The sequence below is a fragment of the Eptesicus fuscus genome, chromosome 14 (genome assembly GCF_027574615.1).
Source record: "Eptesicus fuscus isolate TK198812 chromosome 14, DD_ASM_mEF_20220401, whole genome shotgun sequence".
NCBI lineage: Eukaryota > Metazoa > Chordata > Mammalia > Chiroptera > Vespertilionidae > Eptesicus > Eptesicus fuscus.
Genome location: NC_072486.1, coordinates 62,485,593 through 62,500,854, shown reverse-complemented (window position 1 = coordinate 62,500,854; position 15,262 = coordinate 62,485,593). Strand labels below are relative to the sequence as shown.

The following is a 15,262-nucleotide window of genomic DNA, read 5'->3' as shown; positions in this document are numbered from 1 at the left end:
AGAGGCTCTGAAAGGGTAGGATTTGGTCCCTGAACTGAATCTTGAGACCCAAGGTGTATGCAAACAAATATTTATTTGAGAGTGGAAAATGGGCAAATGTGTGCTTATTTAACTTCAGCTGGTTGAACATGAATAAAGGTCTTACTTTGGATAGTGTGTAGCACCAGGAACAAGAGAATGTGACCAAGTACTGCTGTTCAAAAAATATATCTCCCCACAGAAGTTTTCATCTTACTTAATATGCTGAGGGGAGAGAGAGAGGTGACCTGCCTTAAGTGAATATAAGAAGAAAGCATGTTCACATCTGGCAAATCTGAAATGGCACGCATGGAGATGAAGGCCTTTTAGAAGAATGATTACCTGTTGGGTTGGCACAAGGCAGAGGCTTGAGCCGGGCTCCACGTAGAGCCTCCTGCTGCAAGCAAAGGAGACTGCTGGACGGGGCGCAACTATCCTGAGAGCCACTGACTGACATGTGTGCTTTCAGTGCCCCCTCCAGGCAGCATCTGGTGATGCAACAAGTGGGGTTACTTACAGATGTCAGGAAGCATTATCAGAAAGAAAGGAGGCCTGGCTGCGGGTCTCAATGGTTCAGCGTCGACCTGTGAACCAGGAGGTGACGGTTCAATTCCTGGTCAGGGCATAAGCCCAGGTTATGGACTTGATCCCTGATCTTGTAGGAGGAAGATGATCAATGATTCTCTCTCATCATTGATGTTTGTTTCTCTCTCCCTCTCCCTTCCTCTCTGAAATCAATAAAGATAAAGTAAGGAAAGAAGGGAGGGAGGGAGGGAGAGAGGGAGAGGAAGGAAGGGAGGAAGGGAGGAAGGAAGGGAGGGAGGGAGGGAGGAAGGAAGGGAGGGAGGGAGGGAGGGAGGGAGGGAGGGAGGGAGGGAGGAAGGGAGGGAGGGACAAGACCCTGGACAGCTTTAGGAGAAAATTGGAATGTCTTTCCTGGAACTCTTAAGATTAAACTCTGAAGAAAAGACAGCCACAATTAGTTTACTTTTGCTCAACTGGAGAAAGTTGAAGTAAATCATAGAATTATTGAATGGTCAGAGCTAAAAGGGTCTTAAAGATTATCTAGTTCACGTTCTGATAGGAACAGGTAGATGACCTGCCTAAGACCATTCATCCAGAGCAAAACCATAATCCAAATGTCCTGGTGCCTACGCCAGTGCTTCTTCTGTAAGACCATACCTCTACTCCTACATTATTCTTTGGGTGTAAGGAATGAAAGGCTTTTAATGCTGCTACCATATTAGAAATCCGGATACAGTGCAGATACATTTACATCTCCTGTATATTTTTTTGTTGTTTCCTCTGCTTATTTTTTTAAAAAATAAACATTTAAAAGTCTGTCTCCTCTGTTAGCTACACAAGATGTAACATCTGTAGAACCTGATCTGTTTGGGTGAACCCAGACTAACTGATACACTAGATTGGAAACTCCTATGGAAATTTCCCTTAAAAGAAAACAAGATGGTTCTCCAGGACTCATTCTAAACACAGTATTGAACATTTAATACAGGAAGGAGAATATTTATTCTAAATAATATTTCTAAAAAGTTCCCCTGAAACTTAAAAAACAAACAAACCTCAGTCCACCCTCAGTGGGGGGCGTGCAGGAGGCAGCCGGTCATCATTGGACAGCTGCCTCCTGCATGCCTACTGGGGATTGAGCCTGCACCCCAGGCATATGCCCTTGACCAGAATTGAACCCAGGACACTTCAGTCCGCAGGCTGATGCTCTATTCACTGAGCTAAACCAGCTAGGGCTAAGTAATGGTTTTTTGACCCAGTGATCGATCCCACTTCTAGGAATATACCCCAAGAAACTAGAAACACCAATCAGAAAGGATATGTACACCCCTATGTTCATAGCAGCACAATTCACCATAGCTAAGATTTGGAAACAGCCTAAATGCCCATCAGCAGATGAGTGGATTAGAAAACTATGGTACATCTACACAATGGAATACTACCTTGCTATAAAAAAGAAGGAATTCTTACCATTTGCAGCAGCATGGATGGAACTGGAGAGCATTATGCTAAGTGAAATAAGCCAGGCAATGAAAGAAAAATACCACATGATCTCACTCATTTATGGAAAATAAAGAACATTATAACCTAATGAACAAAAAGATAGATACAGAGGCAGTAAAGCATCGAACAGACTGTCAAATTACAGCGGGAAGGCTGGGGAGTGTTGGGGAGGGGGGGGGAAAGAGATCAACCGAAGGACTTGTATGCATGTGTATAAATGCAACCAATGGACACAAGACACTGGGGTGGGGGGAGGTGGGATGAGGGAATGCAACGGGGTAGGGGAGGCTAGGGGAAGGTCAATGGGGGAAAAAAGGAGATATATGTACTACTATGTATAATACTTTAAACAATAAAATTTAAATAAATAAAATTTATTTTAGAGAGAGAGGAAGGGAAAGGGAGAGAGAAAAAGAAACATCGATGTGAGAGAAACATTGATCAATTGCCTCCTGCATGTCCCCTACTGGGGATCAAGCTCACAACCCAGGCTTGAGCCCTGACCAGGAATGGAACCGGGGACCTTTGGGTGCATAGAACCAACCAACTGAGCCACACTGGCCAGGGCTCCCTAAAACTTTTTTTTATTATTAAATCTTTATTGTTTAAAGTATTACATATATCCCCTTCTCCCTCCCCCCGCCCCATTGACCCTTCCCTGAAACTTTTTGATCCGTAGTCTTAGGTGAGCCTAATACACTCAAAAATCTTGGATGTTCAGTCCACATTACATGTATTACATTTGTTTGCTTCAAATCAGTTTGGGAGAGGAGGGGTAATTTCCCGTTCACCAGACAGCAGTTCACGTCTATAATCTCCTACTCCTACATTATGTTATCACTTCATAGACATGAGGAATTTCCAAGATGTTAGTTTGGCCACCATGCGTACTCATTGATTTATATAGCTTCTGTCACCAGTATATATTTATAGCCCTCCAAATCCATAAGGACTCCATTTTTGTCCCTGAATGATGTTTCTATGAGTATATACCTGTTTCTAATCTGACATCCATCTGTTACTTCTTGTTGGGTGCTCACAAGATATTAAGAAACATACAAGAGAAACACCTGGTTAGCATTAACCATCTGCCATTTTTTTCTTCCGTGCTGGAGAATTAAGCAATTTGCTGCAATATGGTTTGATAAAGGAGGGTGGGGTTGATTTTAAAAATCCAACCACAATGAATACCAGACCCATCCAACATACTTTGAAATCTACCAGAATAACTCCTGGCAGTTACAAACATAGCTTATATAAGTGCAAAGTGTATGGGGTAAAAAGCATCTCTTCTCTGATCCTAAATTAGAAAGCTACACAAGAAAGCTTGCTTGAATGAAGTTCCTATGTTCGTGTATCATGTTTCTAACCAGGTGAAAGACATTGCATGTTTTGGCCTCTGTGTGTGAAAAGCAGGATAGTGAGGAGGTAGCATTTTAAATGGAAGGCCTCATCCAAATTGACCAACAGCGACTTCCAGGCATCTGTGGAAATAAAAGTCTTGTGGGTGTTGAGATTATGATGGGCATGCCTTATTACAGGAAGCTGGAGACAACAACCAGTTCTGCTGGAGGAACCTCTTTTCCTGCATCAACCTTCTGAGGCTGCTCAATAAACTGACCAAATGGAAGCATTCCAGAACCATGGTGAGTGGGACTTCTGATCATGGAGGTGTCCATCTCACTGAGTTTTTGAAATCTTCAGTTAATTTATATGGACTTCCTGCTTTGTAAGCTCTATAGATAGACACTGAATGCTATGTAAGATTTAGCCCCTCCTGCCCAGCCAGTGTGGCTCAGTGGTTGAGCGTCGACCTATGAACCAGGAGGTTCTATTCCTGGTCAGGGCACATGCCCAGGTTGCAGGCTCTATCCCCAGTATGGGACGTGCAGGAGGCAGCCGATCAATGGTTCTCTCTCATCACTGATGTTTCCATCTCTCCCTCCCTCTCCCTTCTCTGAAATCAATAAAAATATATATTTTTAAAAAGATTTAGCCCCTCCTAATTCTGGTCATTTATTCTATATGAGAGAAATATTTACATTTCTTTTTAGAGGGCTGGATGTGGATCCTCCCTCAGGGCAGCTCTGGTAGGGAAGTTAGCATTGTTATTTGAGTTATAGTCACAAATCACAAACGATGCAGCTCTACGGTTATTCATTGCAGCATTGTTTGTCATTATGAAAGATTGGAAACAACCTAAATGCTCTTTAACACAGGACCAACTGGTTAAATAACTTAGGGTGTATCCTTATATAATAGAATATTATACAACGAAAAAGAATGAGGCAGATATCAGAAACTTTTCATTGTGAACCATCAATGGAGTGACCTCCTTGAAGACTAAATCAAAGTGGAACCTGGACTATAGATTTCCAAAAGCTCCCCTGGGTAATCTCAGGTCAGCCAGGTTTAGCTTAATTTGTCTATGAGTTGGAAACTCCAAGTAACTTTATATTTTTATTTGTCTTTCTTCACTCTCATTCCTCTTTAAATGAGCAGATGCTGGTGGTGTTTAAATCTGCTCCAATCTTAAAGCGGGCCCTCAAGGTCAAACAGGCCATGCTGCAACTTTATGTCCTGAAGCTGCTAAAAATACAGACCAAGTACCTGGGGCGCCAGTGGAGGAAAAGCAACATGAAAACCATGTCGGCCATTTACCAGAAAGTGCGCCACCGTATGAATGATGACTGGGCTTACGGGAATGGTGAGTACTCTCAGAGCTCTTGACATCCAGGAGTTGCCTTATGTTTAAACAAAACTAAATAAACATTTACTCTACTCTCGTGGCATTTATTGTTGCATATTTTGGATGAGAAAATATGTGATTATATGTTAGGTGCTGATATGACAAACTTTAAGGCACTGCTCCAGTCCAGCATGTACCCCATCCTATGAAAATCCATTTTACTAAATAGTTAAATTGAGAGATAATTACCCCCTTTCCAAAATATCCCTTTATTTTTTAAATATATTTTTATTGATTTCAGAGAGGGAGAGAGAGAGAGAGAAACATCAATGATGAGAGAAAATCATTGATTGGCTGCCTCGTGCACGTCCCCTACTGGGGATTGAGCCTGCAACCTGGGCATGTGTCCTGAACCAGAATCAAACCTAGGACCCTCCAATCTGGAGGCTGACGCTCTATCCACTGAACCAAATCAGCTAGGGCCAAAACATTCCTTTAAATGACAGTTTTATCTGAGAGATTTTTTTCCCCTTTATTTTTTTCCTTTCTGAGAGATTTTTAAAATTAAAATAATCTTTTGTTATTACAAAGCAGTTAGAAAGTGCAAGTAAGCAAACTTTTAAAATATAGATATATTTTTATTGATTTTAGAGAGAGGGAAAGGGAGAAGGAGTGAGGGAGAAAGAGAGAGAGAGAAACATCAATGTGAGAGAAAAACATCAATCGGTTGCACACACCCTGACTGCGGATCAGACCTGTAACCTAGGTGTGTGCCCTGGCCAGGAATCAACCCTGGTGTATGGGATGTGTTTCAACCAACTGAGTTACTTGGCCAGGGCACATTTTTTGATATTACTATATTTAACCACCCAAAGATTGCCACTGATAACATCTTTTTTTTTCCTACCAAAAGTAAATATGTATTGCATCAGCACATCCACTGATAACATCTTATTGTATATTTTTCCAGATCTTTTTCTTTTTTTAATAAATCTTTATTGTTCAGATTATTATAATTGTTCCTCTTTTTTCCCCCCATATCTGCCCTCCACCCAGTTCCCACCCCTCCCTCTGCCCTTACCTCCCCCGCACTGTCCTCATCCATAGATGTACGATTTTTGTCCAGTCTCTTCCCGCACCCCCCACACCCCTTTCCCCCAAGAATTGTCAGTCCACTCCCTTTCTATGCCTCTGATTCTATTATATTCACCAGTTTATTCTGTTCACCAGATTTTTTATTCACTTGATTTTTAGATTCACTTGTTGATAGATATGTATTTGTTGTCATTTTGTTGTTCATAATTTTTATCTTTACTTTTTTCTTCTTCTTCCTCTTCTTAAAGAATACCTTTCAGCATTTCATATAATACTGGTTTGGCAGTGATGAACTCCTTTAGCTTTTTCTTATCTGTGAAGCCCTTTATCTGACCTTCAATTCTGAATGATAGCTTTGCTGGGTAGAGTAATCTTGGTTGTAGGTTCTTGCTATTCATTACTTTGTATATTTCTTGCCACTCCCTTCTGGCCTGCATAGTTTCTGTTGAGAAATCAGCTGACAATCGTATGGTGCTCCCTTGTAGGTAACTAACTGTTTTTCTCTTGCTGCTTTTAATATTTCTCTTTGTCTTTTGCTCTTGGCATTTTAATTATGATGTGTCTTAGTGTGGTCCTCTTTGGATTCCTTTTGTTTGGGGTTCTGTGCACTTCCTGGACTTGTAAGTCTATTTCTTCCACCAGGTGGGGGAAGTTTTCAGTCATTATTTCTTCAGATAGGTTTTCAGTATCTTGCTCTCTCTCTTCTTCTGGCACCCCCATAATTCTGATGTTGGTACACTTGAAGTTGTCCCAGAGGCTTCTTACACTATCTTCATATTTTTGAATTCTTTTTTCTTTTTGCTTTTCCAATTGGGTGTTTTTTGCTTCTTTGTATTTCAAATCTTTGACCTGATCCTTGCGATCCTCTAGTCTGCTGCTGGATCTCTGTATATTATTTTTTATTTCAGTCAGTGTATGCTTAATTTCTAGTTGGTCCTTTTTCATATCCTTGAGGGTCTCGCTAAATTTATCGGCCTTTTCTAGAAAATTCTTGAAAAACCTTATAACGGTGGATTTGAACTCTCTATCCAGTAGTTTGCTTTCCTCCATTTCTTTCATTTGTGACCTTTTTCTTTGTCTCTGCATTTTGGCTGCTTCCCTGAGTTGAAGCAGCTTTGTGTGCTACATGTCCTATAGGGCCCAGCCTTCCCAGTTACCTGAGGTGGACACTGTTGGTGCACCCCTTTGTGGGCTGTGTGCACAGTCTTGTTGTAGTTAAGCCTTGATTGTTGTTGGTATCACTGGGGGGAATTGACCTCCAGGCCAATTGGCTGTGAGGATCAGCTGTGTCTACAATGGGAGAACTTCTGTGCTGGAGACACCCTTATGAGACAAGACTTGCTTCAGTGAGGCTTTGGTGCTCACTGAGTCTGCCCCCTGAGTGTGTCCCTTATGGATCTGAGGAGTTGTAATCTGGATGGTCCCACTCTGACCCCTGGGTACACTGGCTCTTGGATCTCCAAGGAGGTGTTAATTTAGCCTCTGCCTGAGGCCACCCAGCAGGAGCTACTGAGAGATCTGCAGATTCCTCTTCTTTGTTTGGGTTTTGGAGGTGCCCAGATGAGGCCCAGCTGTGAAGCATTGCAAGCTGCTGTGGGGCCTTGGGCCTTCTTTTGGATGTTCTGGGTCTCATTGACTCTGCTGTAGTTTGTTAGGAAAGTTTAAAATTCAAAGGACCAGGCCATTCATATGCAAAAGCCTCTGTGCTCAGCTTGGATGGGGGTGAGTCTCAGGGCGGAGCAAACAGTGATGGCTTCCCATCAGCCCTGCCCTAAGAGGCCCCTGGTTCTCAGTGTCCCGAGGTAATCACTGTAAGCACCTCTGAGAGAAAGCCACCCTCGAGTTTCGCCTGCTGCCAGATAGTCCAGTTTCTCCCCATATGAATCTGGGTCCCCAGAGTCTCGCCTGGAACTGGAATTCAGAGCAGTCGAGAGCTTTTGTCTCACTCCCGATTGAGAAAGCCAGCTGTGTACTCAGTTGCCAGCCCTCTCCACACGCACACCTCCGTACCTCTGCCTTTACTTCCACAGCTCCTGTAAGTCTCAGTGTGCTTTTCTCTTCCCTTCTAGTTGTAGAATTTCCACTTAGCCAGCCTTCCTGTGGTTCTGGATGATGTCTGTTTTGTCTTTTAGTTGTAGTTTTGAAATTGTTGTGCGAGGCAGCAGTGTAGGTGTTTACCTATGCCGCCATCTTGGTTTCTCTGTTCCAGATCTTTTTCTTTACAAATATATACTTTTTATTAAAATAAAAGCAAACTGTACTTGCTTTTTTTTTTTTTTTTTTAGTATAAATACATTTATTTACTAACCAAAGGGTTGATCCTAATTAAACCAGCACTCGGAAATAGTTGTATGTAAAATGTTTGCAATAAAGACAACTGAACACAGTGATGAAAAACAAAACAGCCTGGAGAGATTTGCTCCTTGAACTGAGCTTGTTTATCCTCACAGCTAATTCTTGTCCAGAAGGATGGTGGAATTTTTAGTCTACTTTTTCATAGATCCACGTACAGGTGACATTGTTTATGATACTTTCCACCACTAATTTTCTGCCTTCCAGTCTTCTCGTTATTGTACTTTTCTTCCCATTCCGTTCCTGACGTTGAACCAATGACACATTTTGGAGAGAGAAAAAGAGAGAAACACTGATATGTTCCACTTATTTATGCATTCCTTGGTTGATTCTTGTATATGACTACGATTGAACCCGCAACCTTGGTGTATTAGGATGACAATAATGTGCCATTTATAAAGGTGCAGACAGTCTGAGTTTTTCCGCCATCAGCTGTAGTTTCTTCAAAACTTCTCTCCCATGTTATCTGAGAACTGTCATTTTCAATGTGCCCTCAGTTCTTATTAAGGTTTTTGCCATCAGAAGTGATGACCATCTGGTTTGGCCGTGGCACCCGCTCTCTGCAGAGCCATTCCCACTCCCAGTTCCTTCAGGTGCTCATGGAAGCCTTAGCTCTCCACTAAGCACCTTCTTCCTAGCAGCTGCTGAATGGTGGCCACGTGAGTGCAGGAGACGTGTGGCCAGCCTGAGCCAAGAAGAGTTTGGTGCCAGGAACATGGCCTGTACCTGCTATTTTATCATCTCTTTTTATGTTTATCCTCACCTGAGGATATACACTGAGTGGCCAGATTATTATGACCACCTGACGTTTGTAGGCAAATTAGCCATACACTGCATCGTATGGGATATGGAAGCCAAAGGCCTGTTCGAACACCTTTGCTGTCTGCAGTTACCAAGATAAAACATCTCCAATTCACACAGGAACACAAGAATTGGACAGTCGAGCATTGGAAAAAAGTCATGTGGTCCGATGAATCACATTTCCAGTTGCATCATGCAAATGGCAGAGTGAGAACAGAAACAGCATGAAAGCATGCACCCCACATGCATGAGCACAACCCTTCAAGCTGGTGGGGGCGGTGTTATGGTTTGGGGCATGTTTTCCTGGCATGATTTGGGCCCTTTAATTCATGTGGAACAATGTCTGAATAGCACAACATACCTAAGTATCATTGCTGATCAAGTTCATCCTATCATGTTGATGGCGTATCCCAATGGAGATGGCTTCTTCCAACAAGACAATGCACCATGCCACGGCGCTCGTATTGTGCAGGAGTGGTTTCAAGAACATGAGGGAGACTTTACCTGCTTAGGTGGCCCCCACAATCACCAGATCTCAATCCAATTGAGCATTTGTGGGACAAAGTTAAAAGAGCCATCAGGCAGCTGGTTCCACAACCATCCAATCTCACAGAACTGGACAGTGCTATTCATCAGGCATGGTGTCAGATTCCTCACATCACCTTTCAACATCTCGTGGAGTCAATGCCAAGAAGAATCGCCGCAGTATTGAAGGCAAAAGGTGGCCCAACGAAGTACTGATGGGGTGGTCATAATAATCTGGCCACTCAGTGTATATTTTTTCCATTTATTTTTTTATTTTTTTTTATAAGGAAAAGAGAGAAACATCGTTGTGAGAGAGCTACATTGGTTGCCTCCCACACACACCCCAACTGGCCCATGATGGAATCTGCAACCCAGGTACATGTCCTTGACTGGGAATCGAACCTGAGACCCTTCGGTCCGCAGTCCTATGCTCTAACCACAGAGCCATACCAGCCAAGGCTATAATCTCTTTTTAATTAGCATTATCTACACCTTTCCATATCACTACGTTTTAAAATTTCATCTAGTAATCAAGTATGTATTCAGAAATCCCCAGTTGACCTAATGTTTTTGAAAGGTATTTTTCCAAGTCATAATCCAACCCAGGACCACAAATTCCATCTGGTTGTTATAGCCTTTTATTAGTTTTGAAACTAGCTGCCATTTCCCCTTCCCCACCCCCCCACCCCCCGCCCACCTATAACACTGACTAATTGAAGAACTAGGACAAGTTTCCTGCAGGTTATCCACCATCTGGATTTGTCTACTTTCTTCTTTGTGGTGTCATTTACCTTATTCCTCCATCAGCTATTTTCAACCTTTTTCATCACATGGCACACATAAACGAATTACTAAAGTTCTGCGTCACACCAAAATATATATTTTGGCAGATCTGACAAAATAAACAGGTATAATTTTGATTCATTCACACTGGATGGCTATTGTTGTGTTGGCTGTTGTCATTCTTTTATTTAACAATCTAAGGGAAAATAGGTCAGTGCCCCTGACTAAATAGTCAGGCATTGCATGTTTTAAAAATTCTTACGGCACCAGTTGAAAATCGATGCTCTATCTCTGGTATTACCTGTAAACTGAAAGTTAGATCTAAAGGTTTGATGACTTCAATTTAAAATTTTTTGGCTATCGTACATTCTAGGTCATGTTGGGAGCTGCATATTGTAATACACTGTAATTCCTAGTTAACCTACCAAGACTTAGGCTAAGATTGACCCGAGTTTGGAAGAATATATTTTGGAGAGCTTCTTCATTGTATTGACATTTGTTGTAGTGGGATTTGAGCATTGTTTGCATAATTGCATTTAAGAGTTTTTTGGCAAGATGACTAATGACTTGTCTTTGCTGGGATTTGTAACAGGCCTGAATTTGAGAGGATGCTGCAGTAAAGAGTGCAGAGAACTAAGGGAAGCATCTGATTGGCAAATAACAAGTCAGGATGCAACTTCTACTATCCTATGTAATAAAGATGTCGTATGTAAATGGTCGTTACAGCGTGAAGTGTAACGACCGACCAAGTAACGATTGGATCACGGATCAGCAGGAGGGTGGGGCAGCGAGCTACAAGCGGGCAGCAGAGAGCTACAGGAGGGGGCAGGGCAGCAAGCTATGAGGGGGGGCAGGGGTGAGGGGGAGCAGGGGAGCTACAGGAGGGCGGGGCAGCGGGCAGAGAGCTACAGGATGGGGCAGGGCAGCAAGCTATGAGGGGGCACGGGGGGGGGGGGGGGGAACTACAGGAGGGTGGGGGAGCGGGTGGAGACCTACTGGAGGGCAGCAGCGAGCTACTCGTGTACGGATTCATGCGCAGGGCTACTAGTAAGACATAAAGCGCAATTAGCCCTAGCCGGTTTGGCTCAGTGGATAGAGCATCAGCCTGCTGACTGAAGGGTCCCAGATTTGATTCCGACCAAGGGCATATGCCTGGGTTGTGGGCTCAATCCCCAGTGGGGGGTGTGCGGGACGCAGCCTATCAATGATTCTCATCATTGATGTTTCTATCTCTCTATCCCTCTCCCTTCCTCTCTAAAATCAATAAAAATATTTTTTTAAAAGCGCAATTAACTATTTAAATTCTTACAGATTTTTAAAATATGAAAATGTTTTATCTTGCAAATGGCACATCTGTTGTTGCTGCCTGATGAGCCGAAATCCTTACTACACTTACTTGTGATAAATCACTGAGTGTGGGAACAAGGTATCTGAGAATGTGTATCTCTGGCCCTGAAATAAGAGTCTAAGTGGCATAAATAGAAACAAAGTAGATTATTTGTTTTCTGTTTTTACCTTTATGGAAGCCTTAATCTAATATTAATATAAGCTGGGGGAGGCCCCAGGGAATCAGGAGGTCTTTAATAATTGGTTCATTCTAATTCTTCTTGTTGTACCCCTTCCTGCCTCTTCACATTCCTTGAGAGCTGGTGATTCCATTCAAATAGCATCATTTCGTTCAACGTTGTTTCATTATAACATTGATGAGATGCCTTTCTAACGTAACTCATTTATATCCATTAGCCTATGTTAAAATTGTGTCCCTTATTGTGATGCAGAACCTATCCATGATGTTAAGTGAGGACTTACTTACTGAACATATAACTAGTAAGAAAGTGAAATAAAGAAAAGGAAATAGCCGAAACCGGTTTGGCTCAGTGAATAGAGCATCGGTCTGCGGACTCAAGGGTCCCGGGTTCGATTCCGGTCAAGGGCATGTACCTTGGTTGCGGGCATATCCCCAGTAGGGGGTGTGCAAGAGGCAGCTGGTCGATGTTTCTCTCTCATCGATGTTTCTAACTCTCTATCACTCTCTCTTCCTCTCTGTAACAAATCAATAAAATGTATTTTAAAAAAAAGAAAAAAAAAAAGGAAATAAAATAAAAGACACCTCCCTCAGGGTCCTTACAGTGGTAATCACTGTTGCCAGTTTCTAGTCTGTATATGTAAGCGTATGTATGTGGGCACGTATGTATTTTTTAAACCTGAGTGGCAGCATGTTGTTTACTTACTTTTTTCATTTACAGAAAAGGAAATTCTGAGCAGTTCCATTGTTGGTATCCTCTAGACCATGCTCTGTGGTAAGGGGAGCAGTGTCCTAAGTTGTATACATCTTTTTCCTTCTCTCCTCCCACCAGACATCGATGCCAGGCCATGGGACTTCCAAGCAGAAGAATGCACCTTGAGGGCCAACATTGAGGCTTTTAATAGCCGCCGATATGACAGACCTCAGGACTCTGAATTTTCACCGGTGGATAACTGCTTGCAGAGTGTGCTGGGTCAGAGGCTGGATCTGCCTGAGGATTTCCACTGTTCATATGAGATCTGGCTGGAAAGAGAGGTGTTTTCACAGCCCATCTGTTGGGAAGAGCTGCTCCAGAATCACTAAGCTCTTGTCAACAAAGCATCTGCTAGATGGGGTTGGCTCCAATAAACGGTGCTCTGCCTACCCTGCTCATTCAGCCTTCATTTCCAGTTCTAGAAATGCTTGTCCAGGGAAGAGCTGGCCCAGTCCAAGGACATCAGGGTAGTTCAGGGCGACCTGGGGGCTATGGTGCCTGTAGATAGTGCAAGGCTAGGATCCTGAATCACAAAAAATTGATGAACTTACTCTGGGGTCATTTAGATGCCAGGTGACCTTGGAAGTCTCCTATTGGATCCGTCCTTCACATGCTCTTTTGTGGAACTGCTCTCTGCTTTAGTTTTACCTAGAACCAGCCTGGCCCTTGCTGGCCCCAAACGTGTGCAGATAAGTTTATAATGGCATCTGGTCCATGGCATTCATCATGGTCATGAGAGGTGCATGTCATAAAAGAGGGAGAATATTTTCTTCTTCTTGCTCACCCTGTACTCCTAGGACTTACCAGAGGTTTGGCAAAACCAACTTTGAAATTAAGTTGTTGTTTTTTTGTTTTTTTTTTCATTTAAAATTTTGACACTAACCCTGGCCAGTGTGAGTCAGTTGGTTAGAACGTCATCCCATGCATCAAAGGGTCTCGGGTTCAATTTCCCATCAGGGCACATACCAAGGTTGCTGGTTCAATCCCTGGTCAGGGCATGTACAGGAGGCAACCGATCAATGAAAAACATATCCTTGGGTGAGAATTAAAATTTTGACACCTCTTTCTAAAGTCATTAACTCTAAGATAATTTTGGAGCACCTGCGCCTTCTTTGTAAAGGATGATGACTATTACCTAAATACTGCATGTTATAGAAAGGTATATTGTGTAAAGTGTTTTCCCTTTATTCTCTAAGAGATCTATGGTCAATGTGAATATTATTTTCTTGTGAACTCTGTATAGGGCATGGAGTGCTCTGTCACCACCAGTACAAACAGGCCTCCTCTAAGGATGTTCCATGTTTTTTCTGAAACTACCTTAGTCTTAAAATGTCTGAGTACACTGCAGAAGTTCATTTTCATCTAATTCATTTTTTAAATGACCAGTTATCTACAGATTTTATTTATTGATATCTTGTGTCCATTTGCATGATCAATTATTGAACAGCAAGACAGCTTACCATTTTTCTTCTATGTTGATTAATAATGATTTTATTTTCTTTTTTCCTGCTAGTGGTTTCAAAGTGTCATGTGGAGATTTAGCAATACTGTTTCTACCCTAGCAGTATTGCACATTTCTTTGAAAATATAAGGGTTGTTGTACCAACCTCTTTAAACTTCTCTTACAGCAGAATCACATACTTCCCACAGAAACAAGGTTTTTAGGAAAGTCTGATTCAATCAGGATTATTTTATTTCTCTTCTAGCCCCACAATTGCCATCTATATTTTCAAGCTTTTTTACTTTAAATCCTCCTTCCCCCAACGTAGACATTACTGAATCTGTTTTATAACAGCACCAGGCCATTTAATTGTGCCAGGAGATCTAATCAAAATTGGCTTATTTACACTCTGTCCTTTGTCAGCCACAGCCTCTCTGGAAGTCATGATTGCATTTCAAACCACATCCAAAGGAACTATACCAAAACTAATCAAAGCTTGGGCTTCACCTCCTTGTGCTGTTAGGCAGCAGGATTTCTGTTTTTATGGATAGGTCCTGTAAATATGTGATGCATGACAGTGCTTTAAATACTTTGTACAGTTTGCCTGAAGAGGATGGTAGTCCTCATTGCAATCAAAATAATTTACCGAGCATATCATTGTGAACCCTATTAAACTATAATTTTAATGTGATTTCAGTAAAAAGATAATTTTCAAAGAAAGAGCAGTCATCAATCTATTTCGTTTAAAGCCATATAGTATTAATTTGTGTCAAGTACAAATAAGTTGCCCTTTTAAAATATGCACATTGCCCTAGCCGGTTTGGTTCAGTAGATAGAGTGTCCCCCTGCTGACTGAAGTGTCCCAGGTTCGATTTTGGTCAAGGGCACGTGCCCAGGTTGTGGGCTCCATCACCAGGAGAGGGCGTGCAGTAGGCAGCCAATCAATGATTTCCTCTCATCATTAATGTTTCTATCTCTCCCTTTCTCTCTGAAATCAATACACACACACACACACACACACACACACACACATACACATATATATACATATATATATATATCAATTTAAAATATGCATAAAGAATGCTTCCTGAGGCTTAGAAGTATGGTAAGTCTTAACATTTCATACTTTCTTACAAATCTTCTCTAAGGGAAGATTAAATCTCAGTGCAGATGGAGAAATTGTGGCACCAAGGATAAATGATTAGTTTCAAATCACATCATTTTTCCACTGACTTGCTGGGACAAGTA

At 42.1% G+C, this 15,262-nt stretch overlaps 1 protein-coding gene and 1 pseudogene across 1 annotated transcript in view; one reads left to right on the top strand and one right to left on the bottom strand.

Moving 5' to 3' along the window:
* STRIP2 (striatin interacting protein 2) overlaps positions 1 to 12,959 on the top strand; it is a 50,478-nt gene extending 37,519 nt beyond the window's left edge. The window contains exons 19-21 of the mRNA XM_008154022.3: positions 3,588 to 3,692; positions 4,549 to 4,753; positions 12,649 to 12,959. Coding sequence (XP_008152244.2) covers positions 3,588 to 3,692; positions 4,549 to 4,753; positions 12,649 to 12,899 — 561 coding nt within the window. The 3' untranslated portion in view covers positions 12,900 to 12,959. The remainder of the gene's footprint in view (positions 1 to 3,587; positions 3,693 to 4,548; positions 4,754 to 12,648) is intronic.
* Positions 8,261 to 12,562, bottom strand: LOC129151498 (fatty acid-binding protein 5-like; annotated as a pseudogene).
* Positions 12,960 to 15,262: the final 2,303 nt, after the last annotated feature.